The sequence below is a fragment of the Hyla sarda genome, chromosome 10, assembly GCF_029499605.1.
Source record: "Hyla sarda isolate aHylSar1 chromosome 10, aHylSar1.hap1, whole genome shotgun sequence".
NCBI classification, from domain to species: Eukaryota; Metazoa; Chordata; class Amphibia; order Anura; family Hylidae; genus Hyla; species Hyla sarda.
In genome coordinates, this window is record NC_079198.1 from 5,735,232 (window position 1) to 5,750,646 (window position 15,415).

The window sequence follows — 15,415 nt, forward strand, 5'->3', positions numbered from 1 at the left end:
GTTCAGCCAGGGCCCACGGAGGTGACCAGTGACTCAGAGATCTTAAGGGCTTGCTGGGACTTGTAGTAGGACTGGACAATTGAATGCAGACCACGCTGACTTGACAGATGACAGGGACTGACTTGACTCATAAAGCTGTGACTTTATCTTACTTGACATGATGGTTGCTGCAGGACTGGACTTTGAGGCCTCCAACACTTTGGATACACACACTAGGCACGACTGCACAGGAAGCAAGAGCTAAGAGCCTTAAGAGAGAAGGCTCCACCCAGGGCTTATATGGGGGAGACTAGTAGGGAGCCCATAGGTCACTCTTGGGATCACCTGGTCACTGGTACCTCCTGGGTAACAATCACATGACATAACTCTTAAATGGGCACTCTCATTAGAACAAATTTTTGCTATTGCCCTCCTTATGGTAAATAAAACATATTTCTAATATACTTTGTTTAAAAAAATGAAGTTTTCTATGTTTTATGTATGCTTAAAAAAGCTCAAGAGATCATTTTCCCCCCATCTCATACATAGACTTTGGACCGAAGTCCAAACACAGGAAGTGCAGCCTGGAGTGCTGAGGGGGGCAACATCTCCCGTACTGGGCTACCACATATGTGTGTACGTATCTATGTACAATGTATGATTAGTGTTCAGTGTAGATAATGACTGATGAATGTATGATATATGTATGTATGATGCATGTGCAGTGTAGATGATAACTGATGTATGTGTGTATGTTTCATGTTCTGTGTAGATGATGAGATATGTATGTATTATGATGTATGATAAATGTTCAGGGTAGAAGATAAGTGATGTTTCTATTAGGGATGTAAGAAAAAATCGATTCTCGCGATAATCGCGATTTTTCATTTGCCGATACAGAATCGATTCAAAATATTTTTGAATCGATTCTTTTAGGGATGTGGAATTTTTAATAAAACGCACTTTTCTTACCTGCCAACGAGCCCGCGGAGCTCCGGTACAGGTGTTGGGTCCCCGGGCTGTATTCTTCTTACTTCCTGTTAGTCCGGCACGTCACATGGAGCTTCAGCCTATCACCAGCCGCAGCGATGTCCCGCCTCCGCTGGTGATAGGCTGAAGCTCCATGTGACGCGCCGGACTAACAGGAAGTAAGAAGAATACAGCCCGGGGACCGAACACCTGTACCGGAGCACCGGGGGCTCGTTGGCAGGTAAGAGAAAGTGTGTTTTATTTTATTTTGCAGCACCGGAGTACTAGATCGCCGCTGTCAAAGCTGACAGCGGCGTCTATTGGGATCTATGAATGCTCCCAGGTGGGCGATATATCGCGATGTATCGTCACCTAGACGGTATCGCGATATATCGCGATATATCGAATCGCCACACTGGTATCGCGATTCGAATCGAATCGCCAAATTCTTGGCGATTCACACCCCTAGTTTCTATGATAAGTATGCAGTGTAGCTGATGAGTGATGTATGTATGAATGGTGATGCATGATAATTGTGCGGTTTACATGATGACTGATGTATGTATGATTATTATGCAGTGTAGATGTCACGAAGCTCCAGTCAACGACAGTTACATTTCTGACGCTGCAGCTGCTATAGACGGAACCGTTGGTCACATGACTCTTTGCATGTAATTGAAACCTCATTAGCGTCACATGATCAGAGGCAGTCGCTCTGTGTGTAATAGAAGCTGAGTGATGTCACATACTGGAGTGGCGCACATTACTCAATCAGTTATCAGAATTGATAAATCAGCGGAAATCTTAAGACTTGTGCGATCAGGAGCCTGGAATCTGGAGCAACAGCCCCCATCATACTCAAAATACTGCAAGGGATGATGAGAGTGATACAATGTGTGATAGGTGATTAGATTGTGAGCTCCTGGGGGTCAGGGATGATGGGAGTGATACAATGTATGATAGGAGATTAGATTGTGAGCTCCGGGGGTCAGGGATGATGGGAGTGATACATTGTATGTGATAGGAGATTAGATTGTGAGCTCCTGGGGTCAGGGATGATGGGAGTGATACATTGTATGATAGGAGATTAGATTGTGAGCTCCTGGGGTCAGGGATGATGAGAGTGATACATTGTATGATAGGAGATTAGATTGTGAGCTCCTGGGGTCAGGGATGATGAGAGTGATACATTGTATGAGATAGGAGATTAGATTGTGAGCTCTTGGGGTCAGGGATGATGGGAGTGATACATTCTATGATAGGAGATTAGATTGTGAGCTCCTGGGGTCAGGGATGATGGGAGTGATACATTGTATGATAGGAGATTAGATTGTGAGCTCCTGGGGTCAGGGATGATGGGAGTGATACATTGTATGATAGGAGATTAGATTGTGAGCTCCTGGGGTCAGGGATGATGGGAGTGATACATTGTATGATAGGAGATTAGATTGTGAGCTCCTGGGGTCAGGGATGATGGGAGTGATACATTGTATGACAGGATATTAGATTGTGAGCTCCTGGGGTCAGGGATGATGAGAGTGATACATTGTATGAGATAGGAGATTAGATTGTGAGCTCTTGGGGTCAGGGATGATGGGAGTGATACATTGTATGTGATAGGAAATTAGATTGTGAGCTCCTGGGGTCAGGGATGATGGGAGTGATACATTGTATGTGATAGTAGATTAGATTGTGAGCTCCTGGGGTCAGGGATGATGGGAGTGATACATTGTATGTGATAGGAGATTAGATTGTAAGCTCCTGGGGTCAGGGATGATGGGAGTGATACATTCTATGATAGGAGATTAGATTGTGAGCTCCTGGGGTCAGGGATGATGAGAGTGATACATTGTATGATAGGAGATTAGATTGTGAGCTCCTGGGGTCAGGGATGATGGGAGTGATACATTGTATGTGATAGGAGATTAGATTGTCAGCTCCTGGGGTCAGGGATGATGAGAGTGATACATTGTATGTGATAGGAGATTAGATTGTGAGCTCCTGGGGTCAGGGATGATGGGAGTGATACATTGTATGTGATAGGAGATTAGATTGTGAGCTCCTGGGGTCAGGGATGATGGGAGTGATACATTGTATGTGATAGGAGATTAGATTGTGAGCTCCTAGGGTCAAGGATGATGGGAGTGATACATTGTATGATAGGTGATTAGATTGTTAGATCCTGGGGTCAGGGATGATGGGAGTGATACATTGTATGATAGGAGATTAGATTGTGAGCTCCTAGGGTCAAGGATGATGGGAGTGATACATTGCTCTGATTTACTATTAGAGTTGGGTTTTCTGTTTAGTTGAATTCCTTTCCCGACTTTCTACTTTTCACTGTATCTACAATTCTGATGCACAGTGGACATTAAATGTGGTGCAGTACGATAGAAAAACACGACCGAGTACATATTTTCTCACTTGTCGACAAGAGATCCCTAAGGAGCCATGAGCAAATGGGGCAAAGGCCAAAAAAAAAAAAGAGAGAGAACTGCGCCACCAGGGATATATAAACTTTTCTGTAAACACTGTAAAGATCTGTGCCAACATGCCACTCATTTAGATTAGATTGTGAGCTCCTGGGGTCAGGGATGATGGGAGTGATAAATTGTATGATAGGAAATTAGATTGTGAGCTCCTGGGGTCAGGAATGATGGTAGTGATACATTGTATGTGATAGGAGATTAGATTGTGAGCTCCTGGGGTCAGGGATGATGGGAGTGATATATTGTATGATAGATTAGATTGTGATCTCCTGGGGTCAAGGATGTTGGGAGTGATACATTGTATGATAGGAGATTAGATTGTCAGCTCCTGGGGTCAGGGATGATGGGAGTGATACATTGTATGATAGGAGATTAGATTGTGAGCTCCTGGGGTCAGGGATGATGGGAGTGATAAATTGTATGATAGGAAATTAGATTGTGAGCTCCTGGGGTCAGGGATGATGGTAGTGATACATTGTATGTGATAGGAGATTAGATTGTGAGCTCCTGGGGTCAGGGATGATGGGAGTGATATATTGTATGATAGATTAGATTGTGATCTCCTGGGGTCAAGGATGTTGGGAGTGATACATTGTATGATAGGAGATTAGATTGTCAGCTCCTGGGGTCAGGGATGATGGAGTGATACATTGTATGTGATAGGAGATTAGATTGTGATCTCCTGGGGTCAGGGATGATGGGAGTGATACATTGTATGATAGGAGATTAGATTGTGAGCTCCTGGGGTCAGGGATGATGGGAGTGATACATTGTATGTGATAGGAGATTAGATTGTGATCTCCTGGGGTCAGGGATGATGGGAGTGATACATTGTATGATAGGAGATTAGATTGTGATCTCCTGGGGTCAGGGATGATGGGAGTGATACATTGTATGATAGGAGATTAGATTGTGATCTCCTGGGGTCAGGGATGATGGGAGTGATACATTGTATGTGATAGGAGATTAGATTGTGAGCTCCTGGGGTCAGGGATGATGGGAGTGATGCATTGTATGATAGGAGATTAGATTGTGAGCTCCTGGGGTCAGGGATGATGGGAGAGATACATTGTATGATAGGAGATTAGATTGTGATCTCCTGGGGTCAGGGATGATGGGAGTGATACATTGTATGATAGGAGATTAGATTGTGAGCTCCTGGGGTCAGGGATGATGGGAGTGATACATTGTATGATAGGAGATTAGATTGTGATCTCCTGGGGTCAGGGATGATGGGAGTGATACATTGTATGATAGGAGATTAGATTGTGATCTCCTGGGGTCAGGGATGATGGGAGTGATACATTGTATGATAGGAGATTAGATTGTGAGCTCCTGGGGTCAGGGATGATGGGAGTGATACATTGTATGATAGGAGATTAGATTGTGAGCTCCTGGGGTCAAGGATGATGGAGTGATATATTGTATGATAGAAGATTAGATTGTGAGCTCCTAGGATCAAGGATGATGGGAGTGATACATTGTATGATAGGAGATTAGATTGTGATCTCCTGGGGTCAGGGATGATGGGAGTGATATATTGTATGATAGGAGATTAGATTGTGAGCTCCTGGTGTCAGGGATGATGGGAGTGATATATTGTATGATAGAAGATTAGATTGTGAGCTCCTAGGGTCAAGGATGATGGGAGTGATACATTGTATGATAGGAGATTAGATTGTGATCTCCTGGGGTCAGGGATGATGGGAGTGATATATTGTATGATAGGAGATTAGATTGTGAGCTCCTGGTGTCAGGGATGATGGGAGTGATATATTGTATGATAGAAGATTAGATTGTGAGCTCCTAGGGTCAAGGATGATGGGAGTGATACATTGTATGATAGAAGATTAGATTGTGAGCTCCTAGGATCAAGGATGATGGGAGTGATACATTGTATGATAGGAGATTAGATTGTGATCTCCTGGGGTCAGGGATGATGGGAGTGATATATTGTATGATAGGAGATTAGATTGTGAGCTCCTGGTGTCAGGGATGATGGGAGTGATATATTGTATGATAGAAGATTAGATTGTGAGCTCCTAGGGTCAGGGATGATGGGAGTGATACATTGTATGTGATAGGAGATTAGATTGTGATCTCCTGGGGTCAGGGATGATGGGAGCGATACATTGTATGTGATAGGAGATTAGATTGTCAGCTCTTGGGGTCAGGGATGATGGGAGTGATACATTGTATGTGATAGGAGATTAGATTGTGAGCTCCTGGGGTCAGAGATGATGGGAGTGATACATTGTATGATAGGAGATTAGACTGTGATCTCCTGGGGTCAGGGATGATGGGAGTGATACATTGTATGATAGGAGATTAGACTGTGATCTCCTGGGGTCAGGGATTATGGGAGTGATACAATGTATGTGATAGGAGATTAGATTGTCAGCTCTTGGGGTCAGGAATGATGGGAGTGATACATTGTATGATAGGAGATTAGATTGTGATCTCCTGGGGTCAGGGATGATGGGAGTGATACATTGTATGATAGGAGATTAGATTGTGAGCTCCTGGGGTCAGGGATGATGGGAGTGATACATTGTATGATAGATTAGATTGTGAGCTCCTGGGGTCAGGGATGATGGGAGTGATACATTGTATGATAGAAGATTAGATTGTGAGCTCCTGGGGTCAGGGATGATGGGAGTGATACATTGTATGTGATAGGAGATTAGATTGTGAGTTCCTGGGGCCAGAGATGATGGGAGTGATACATTGTATGATAGGAGATTAGATTGTGAGCTCCTGGGGTCAGGGATGATGGGAGTGATACATTGTATGTGATAGGAGATTAGATTGTGAGCTCCTGGGGCCAGAGATGATGGGAGTGATGCTGGATAGTAGTGTGTTATAGGGCAACACATTCGCGCACATCATGAGAAGAGGATTTGGCGTTGATGACAGGATGAGTCACATCCCCGGAGACATGACGTGTGGCCCTGAGCCCTCCCCCAGCACTCAGAGCTGGTACCTGCTGCCAGTCACATACACATTCCCATCCTCCATTGCTGACATTTAACATATGAAGTGCCGTAGCGTGACTACACATCTGGGGGGTGATAGAGCCCTCATGTCCATGCTGGTGGTGGCTGTAAGGGGGATGTCACTATGAAGTATGAGGAATATTTTCCGACTGCACGCATAGCGGGGGTCACTTTAAGCTCCTCATTAGTGATTTGCATGGCTGCTTAGAGATGGATAAAGAAATACAAAACCTACATAGTCTCTAGAGGTTCACTTTACCTGCATCTGTACATTACTATTACTCATACTACATAGCTATAGGGCAGAGGTCTCTCTCACTGTTGCAAAACTACAACTCCCAGCATGTCCGGACAGCCAACGGCTGTCCGAACATGTTGGGAGTTGTAGCTTTGCAACATCTGGAGGGCCACAGTTTGGAGACCTAGGCTATAGGGCTTTCAGTGGTAGCGACTACATCCAGGCCCAATATCTGTGGATCCCCATAGACCACCCTATGACATTGCAGAGCCAGCACAGAGATGTGCCCTGTGATGTCCTCATACAACAAGGATCTAACTGTACAGTGAATACTTTGTATTGACTTTCTATATACAGCGCCATTGGGTAATTGTGAAGGAGCCACAGTGAATCTAGTATAACCTGGATCTACACACATCCCGAAACTCCACACTGATCATTCTGTTCGATAAAATAATGAGGGTTACTACCCATTTACTGAAGAAAGAATAATGGGATGTACAAACACAGCTGGTTTTTGTTTCCCAAAACGAAGCGAGAATATGGTGCCACTTGAGGAGGAATTCTCACCTCAACATGTAGATGGTGCACCCGAGGATAACAGGTTCCTACCCAGAGGAGAGACCATTACAGTGACCATAGGGGGATATGGTGATCGGAGCATCCATGGCCGCTCTTCTCTGTCAGGGTATAGAGGATCAGGAGGGGTCGCATCCTGTCCCAGAAGAGACAGAGTAGATGTCATGGGACAGATTCACGTCAGACAGGCCCAGCTGCAGATGCTTCCAGTCCCACAAACTTATTTTTAGACTTGCAAGAATGCAATGGGTTATGTGTACATTCCTATCTCCTCTTATATCACATGTGACGTATTTGATCGTTCCCTGTACAGACCACAACATAGGCCTATCTAAGATGGTAGCAACACACAGCAGAGGACTACGAAATATGGGGGGAGTTAGAATCAGGTCGGGGTCACAATGCGAATATAACAATAACAATGAAATAAGCATTGAAGATGGAGGCTAAATTCCTCAAATACAAACCTGTTACTTACTGAACTCAACATGAAGAAACCAGAAGTGTCAATTGTATTCCCCACAGATCGAAGCGTCAACACCCCCGATAATATCCACAAAGTTCAGTGTCAACATTTTTTATGTTGGCAGAAAAAATATTTAAATGCTTCTATATGTTACTCACTAGGTCACGCAGACGTTTTAAATGTCTTTATGTGTCTAGCTTCTGTATTTGTCTCACAAATCTCTCTGAACTGCTTCTTACTCATTCTGACAACCACTGCTCAGGAAGGCAGGCACTGAGGCCGCCCCTAACTATGAATTCACTTCCTCCGAGTCCGCTGTAATGTGCTGGGTCTCTTCATCTAATTACTGCATGCTGCTCTGTAACCCCCTTCTTTCTGTTTTCATGCTGCAGTCTGATAGGACAGGAGTGAGCGCAGAGAAGTGCTAGTCCTGCCCTCTGGACTTTGCCCATGTCTGTGCGTCAGCCAGGACAAAGATGCTGCTGCTGCCGGATAGGATTATGTCCTGGATGGTATGAGGACCCCTAGTGGTCTTTTTTTTATAGGCCCATGTTTTCTATGAGATAGCCCTTTTTGTGTACAGTGTCAGAAAAGTTCAGCAGTGTTCTTATATGAGCAACAAGTTATTACCATTTTGAAGACCTCTGCTGCTATCTGTGAACAAATGTAATGTAGCATTATTGATAGTGCCTCTCTATGGTCTATACTCCTCACCACCTGTCAGCGCACTCATCTGAATCTCCGGTTGTTGTTTTTTTTTTCAATTTATAAAACTTCCTTTTCTCCTGAACTTTGTTTTCCTCATCATCTCTGCCAGGACCGATCCTTAAAATTCTCCCCTCATTAAATCATCTATTGGCAACTCTGGGAGGACTTGTCAGCTAAGTCATCTCTTGGTCTAGTCATAGTAGTAATGACATCACTATTCAGTCCAATTTGTGAGGATTGGGGGGCTGATGAGGGATGTTGGCTTCTCTATAAGGCATGTGGCTTTCTCTTTAAGGTTAACCAAATTTCCACATAAGAAGAGTCAAAAACACAATAAATTTGGTGCACAAAGGGCCTCATTTACTAAGAGTGTAGGGTTTTTTGTTTGTTTTTGTTTTATAATAGAAGTAATTTACAAATCTGTTTAAAACTTTATGGAGCCAGTTGATATGAAAAAGATTGTGCTCCACCGAACAGCGACAATATTCTACATACCAGATGAAAGAAAAGGATGAACGTGGATTATGTTAGCATTGCAACAAATAAAGTTGTGCAATAGATATTGAATAAATCACAGATAAAATCAAAAAAGTACTACCAAAACTGAACCGTACTTTAAAAATACATTCATTTAAAATCTAAACACATTTAAGTATAAATATTTGTCCATATATCCTATCAAGTCAGGACTATAAGTCCTGATGAAAGGCAAGTTAAGTGAACCAGTCTTTTTAATTTTGGTTTATCAAGTATTGCCCATAATAACCATGTTTGGTGAAAAACCGACCATTTTACCTGTTTTTGCACCGGCCTGTGGCAGTCGGGTTTTCAGAATTCACTCTTCTCTGCTTTTTTATCGGATTTTGGACCAAAAAATTTAGTGATTTTTGAAAAATGTTGGGTTACACCCATTTTTTGATAAGCCACGCCCCTTTGTAGGGTTTTCTTAAACTCTCCGAGTGATTTTTGAGAATGTATTTTATTTTTATCCAAACATGTCGCAAACACTGTCGCACAGGCGTGTGCCTAAATTTAGTTCACAAAACCTGATAAAAACCGTCAGGTTCGGCTTAGTAAATGAGGGCCCACAGTGCTATTCTCCCCCACTATAATGATATTGTGCCTGACAGTCTGTTATAAACAGTGTAGTGAAAAGTCTTCAGATTTTTTCACTTTTATCAAATTTTTTTAATGTTACTTCTTGTGCTTAAATAAAAAAAAATCCCCATGATTATGCACTCAATACCCCATAATGAGAATGTGTTACTAAACTATTACAGTGACATAAATATATATACCCTTTACTAAGGACTTAGTTGAGCATGAGGCCACAATTTTTCACACCTGGTTTGGGGGATTTTCTGCCTTTTTTTTCTGCAGATTCTCTCAAGTTCTGTCAGGTTGGATGGGGACGGTTGGTGGAAGCCATTTTCAGGTCTCTCCAGAGGTGTTCCATTATGTTCGGGCTTTGGCTGGGCCACTAAAGGACATTCACAGAGCTGGCCGTAAGCCACTCCTGTGTTGTCTTGACTTTGTGCTTAGGGTCATTGTATTGTTGGTAGGTGAATCTTTAGCCCAGTCATAGGTCCAGAGTTCTGGGTCAGGTTTTTATTAAGAATATCTTTGTACTTTGCTCCATTTATCTTTCCCCCAATACTGACCAGTATCCCTGTACCCACAGCACAATGCTGCCCCCACCATGCTTCACTGTAGGGATGGTATTGGGCAGGTGATGGGCAGTGCCTGGTTTCCTCCAGACATGATGCTGCCCCCACAATGATCACTGTAGGGATGGTATTTGGCAGATGATGGGCAGTGCCCGGTTTCCTCCAGACATGATGCTGCCCCCACCATGATCACTGTAGAGATGGTATTGGGCAGGTGATGGGCAGTGCCCGGTTTCCTCCAGAGATGATGCTGCCCCCACCATGATCACTGTAGGGATGATATTGGGCAGGTGATGGGCAGTGCCTGGTTTCCTCCAGACATGATGCTGCCCCCACCATGATCACTGTAGGGATGGTATTGGGCAGGTGATGGGCAGTACCTGGTTTCCCCCAGACATGATGCTGCCCCCACCATGATCACTGTAGGGATGGTATTGGGCAGGTGATGGGCAGTGCCTGGTTTCCTCCAGACATGATGCTGCCCCCACCATGATCACTGTAGGGATGGTATTGGGCAGGTGATAAGCAGTGCCCGGTTTCCTCCAGAGATGATGCTGCCCCCACCATGATCACCGTAGGGATGGTATTGGGCAGGTGATGGGTAGTGCCTGGTTTCCTCCAGACATGATGCTGTCCCCACCATGTTCACTGTAGGGATGGTATTGGGCAGGTGATGGGCAGTGCCTGGTTTCCTCCAGACATGATGCTGTCCCCACCATGATCACTGTAGGGATGGTATTGGTCAGGTGATGGGCAGTGCCTGGTTTCCCCCAGACATGATGCTGTCCCCACCATGATCACTGTAGGGATGGTATTGGTCAGGTGATGGCAGTGCCTGGTTTCCCCCAGACATGATGCTGCCCCCACCATGATCACAGTAGGGATGGTATTGGGCAGTGACAGTTTTCCTCCAGACACTATGCTTAGAATCGATGCCAGTTGAATCTTGGTTTCATCAGATCAGAGAATCTTGTTTTTCCCAATCTAAGAGACTTTTAGTTGCCAACACGAAGAGGCATTCATGTGCATTTTACTGAGGAGAAGCTTCTTTCTGACCACTACCATAAAGCCCAGATGGTGGAGGCTGCAGTCATAGTTCTGGACCTTTCAGCAATTTCTCCCATCTGTACACAGGATCTTTGAAGCTCAGTGACCATTGGGTCCTTGGTCTCCTCTCTTACCAAGTCCCTTCTCCCCCGTTACTTAGTTTGGTGGGGGCGTCAGCTCTAGGAAGAGTCCTGGTTGTTCCTTATTCTTCCATGTAAGAATTATGGAGACCACTGAGCTCTTGGGAACTTTCAGGTGAGCAGAAATGTTTTTGTTCCCTTCTCCAGATCAGTGACTCCATACAATTCTGTCTCTAAGCTCTACAGGCAGTTATTCTCCGCTCATGGCTTAGTTTTTGCTCTGCTATGAATTGTCAGCTGCGAGACCTTATATAGACAGGACTGTGTCTTGTCCAATCAGCTCAATTTACCACAGGTGACTACAACCAAGGTGCAGAAACATCTCAGAGATTATCAAGAGAAATGAGAGGAGCCAGATCTAATGGGAGGAGCTAGAGATAAATATCAAGTGTTATAAAAAAAAAAAAAAGTCTGGAAACTTTTTTTCTTTTTAAAATGTGCAAAAATATCTAAAATTCGGTTATAGCGTTGTCTTTATGGGGTGTTGAGTGCAAAAATGATGGAGAATACTTGATTTTACCACAAGAAGTAACAGAACAAAATGTGAAATAAATCAAAGGCTCTGAAAACTTTCTGAATGCACTGTAAGAGCCACGCTATATAATGCTGGGAATATAAAGTGCGTAGTGCTAGGCATATAGTATATACAGTGTTGGGTATACAGTGAGTACAGTTCCAGAGATACAGTTTGAGGATGTGATGTGTGCTTTAGTGAGGGGGGTGTCGGGGGTGTGATGCTCATGGGATGTGGCTTAGAATGACGTTAGAGTCTAGACATCCAATGAGCAAGCTCTGATGCTACACACCTCTTGTATAAAACTCCCACAGCCAGAATCAGGCGCAGGACCGAGAGAGACTGATACATTGTAACTAGACAGAGAGAGAGAGAGAGAGAGAGAGAGAGAAAGAGACTGCTACATTGCAACTACAAAGAGAGTAGACTGATACATCATAACTACAGGGAAGAAGACTGATACATTGTATCCACATAGAGACTGTTACATTGTGACCACAGAGCGAGACTGCGCAGAATCAGGATTATTACACCTCGTTGTCTGGGATATAACACGCAGGGGTGCCATGGAGTCTGGGGGCAAGGTAAGAAACTGCGCCAACCCTATACATGCTCTGTCACCCTCTTCTTACTACCAGTATAGGGAGGGCAGTTAATTATTGATCAGGGATAAGTGGGTACATAGAGGTGTATAAACTAATGATGGAGTCCATTCTTCTGTATACTGGGATACATATAGGGGCTTTGGCTGTTTTTTGAATGTAGCCTGCTGTGGAGGAGGTGATGGTTTGGCACTATCTGGGGGAGGGGGCTGGCGAAGGATGGAGGTTAGAGGTCAGTCCAATGTGAGGACTTCAGTCGCTTAGTAACCTTGCTGGATGTGGTGGGACCTCGTAAAAAGGGGGATGGGCTGGAGTGTAGTGGACAAGCTGTATAATTGTAATAATTACTGTATACACCCAGGTCTGTTCAGGGGCCACAGTGGGGGCAATTTTTGATCACTCGTCCCCTACTCTTCACTTACATAAAAATTTGGAATTAGAAAACTTTTAGAGGTTAATAAATAGGAATGGTAACCCCACCTGGCCCACTGGGTAACCTCATGCTGCCCGTGTCCATAACTGACAGTTTCCTATACTTTCTCTGAAATAGTAAACCTTTTTTACTTTACCTCACATGTGACTGCATGAGTTTTTTCAGTCTCTTTAGGCACTTCTCATAGATGATCTGCATAGTATCTGATGGAACAGGAGGTTAAAGCTGCTGTTGGGAAGGCTGAGGTGTCAGCTATAGTAACATCTGAGCATTGCTGAGAGGGGGGGGGGGGGAATCATACCCTGCCCAGAACATATTGCCCCTGCCCGGTCTCCCACTTTACAGGTCAGAGCCTGCAGTTGTGGAAGATTTGAACACGGGAAGGTTTTGACCATTGACTTAATGTTTTAAAGATTCAGGGCCGGGGATGCATGTGGTTTTTGTCCATGGTCACCTCCTATATGGATTGTGGGGGAGGAGGTCTCCTCCATAAACCAGGACAGAACAGCTGCAGGAGGTCAGAGGTCACTGGAAAGCCAAGCCCTGACCTTTCCCAATTTTAGAGGAGCTCATTTCAGCCTTTGTATCTCCTCCTCACACTTTTGATTTCCTTTCTACTGTTCCTGAATATGGATTCTGTATCCATCTGAAGGCCACATCAGATTCAGACATGTCCTCCTTCACCCTTCCCCCATGCCGGAAGCCCTGCATTCTCTGTTTATATACAAGGACATTCCTGGCCTGGAGATCTACTGGCTGTCTCCTTTCTGTCTTCCATGTTTGTGTGGGAACAATGTGCAAGGGCTTTATTTATTGTAGTCAGATAGTGCCAACATATTCCACAGCACTGTAAATCACTTACATCAGTCCTTGTCCCCCATTGGGCTCACAATCCAAATGTCATATTTTATATGGAGTGTGGGACAAAGCTCAATAACCTGGAGGAAACCAAACAAGAACATGGGTTAAACTTGAAACCCCAATGCATATGTTCAAATTGGTCAGACTTCAGTCCAGGATCCCTACAGTGCTAACCACTGAGCCATAATGCTGCTCTCCATACCATTTAAAATATGTATTGTCAAGGATCGAGGCGGGGTGTGAATTATGAGGCTATAAGGAGCCGGGAACTCTGGGTGTGTTGTGTGTACACGACAATGGCTGAAACTGAAGCAGCATTGCTCCTTTAAAGGTTTTGAGATGTTCTCCACCATCAACAGTTGCTAAAAAAAATCAGATAGATGACAGTAGGCTCTGGCCCTATCACACATAAACATTTTGGGCAGCTCTAATATGACTTTTCTGTTGGCCAATGAAACAGTTGGCCCTCATTTACTAAAAGCTTCCCGACTGTTTTTATTGGTTTGTGCGCGTTTTATCGTTTGTGCCTTCTAAACTTTAAAATATGCCTTTAATTGTAGGGGGGGGGGGTGTTTTTAAACTCCTATGTCAGGTGGTCCATTTCATTTTTGTAGTTCTATATTGCTTTATTCCCGTTAAACCTTGCTTGTTTGGTTTAGCACATGCTACTGATGAGTATGTGCAAGACATTTTCCCGTGCGACACAAAAAAACCTGTGCGACAGAAAATGAACCGACATGTGCGACACATTAGTAAATCAGCTACAAGAAAAAGAGGAGTGAAATCTAAAACACTCCAGAAAGAACACTCGGATTTTAGTAAATCAGGGCCATTGTGATTGGAATGCTGCTCTGATGCCTACAGCAGACTTATACGTTTTATATTGTTGTATTTGGTTGGAGATCTCGTGTCCATTGTGATTTACACTTTTGTTATGAGATTGTACCGATAACCCAGGAGTTAGGCTAAAGCTCCCCAGCCTAGATGCAAAAACCTGACTAGGTCCGGATATGTTTCTGTGCTGTAGGATGTTTATACACTATAGAATAGTGTCCATATATATACCGTAAGTAAGCTATTGTATGACGAGGATGGGTACATCTTGTAGTACTGCAGTTTCTTTAGGTTGTAGATGCCCAGTTGTAATATCAACCACCATAGCTAGTAGTGAGTCTATCCGCCCTCACTAAATGGAGACTCAGAATGCAGGCTGAAGCTGCTTCTCTTCTTGCTGCCTGTGATATATTATATGATGCAATCGTTGCGGCCAGTGACACTGCAAGTACCACGTGTTCACAGAGTCGGTGGCATCAGTTCTACGTTCCGGGTAATGCAAGTGTTTCTTGGCATCTACTTCCGGAGGCCTTGAGTTGAGGCCAGGGTGGAGGAGACGCAGAATGACGGCAAGCAGCAGCTTAGTAGGACAAAGGTGAATCATATACATTTATCGAATGGGAGTGTCCTAAGAAATCGGTGTCTATTGGTGGAGAGGGACGAGCCTTCCAGAAATGAGCCCAGGCTTCTCAGGAAATGATGCAGCTCCCTGTAAGAGCGGATTTTTCTATGTGGCTTAAATGAGAAGCACATGACAGGGCAGTGTATTGCATTACAGGAGCATGTACACACCTGCTTAGGTCACACCTACCAACTTATTTTTACTTATTATTTCCATATGCTCGAATACTTTATTTATTTATTTTTTTTAACATTTAAATTATATCACACAA

The 15,415-nt window shown here is 44.0% G+C and overlaps 1 protein-coding gene and 1 long non-coding RNA gene across 3 annotated transcripts in view; one reads left to right on the forward strand and one right to left on the reverse strand.

Annotated features, from left to right (window-relative positions):
* The window catches only part of SLC2A1 (solute carrier family 2 member 1), a 104,487-nt gene that overhangs the window by 75,163 nt on the left and 13,909 nt on the right, over positions 1-15,415 (forward strand). Inside the window, exon 1 of one of the 2 annotated variants that reach the window (XM_056543674.1) lies at positions 12,134-12,376. The exons of the other annotated variant lie outside the window; for it this stretch is intronic. Coding sequence (XP_056399649.1) covers positions 12,359-12,376 — 18 coding nt within the window. The 5' untranslated portion in view covers positions 12,134-12,358. Of the gene's footprint in view, positions 1-12,133; positions 12,377-15,415 lie in introns of those variants that run through there. 2 annotated transcript variants of the gene reach the window in all.
* The window catches only part of LOC130294176 (uncharacterized), a 100,785-nt gene that overhangs the window by 39,407 nt on the left and 45,963 nt on the right, over positions 1-15,415 (reverse strand). The gene's annotated exons all lie outside the window — the stretch shown is intronic.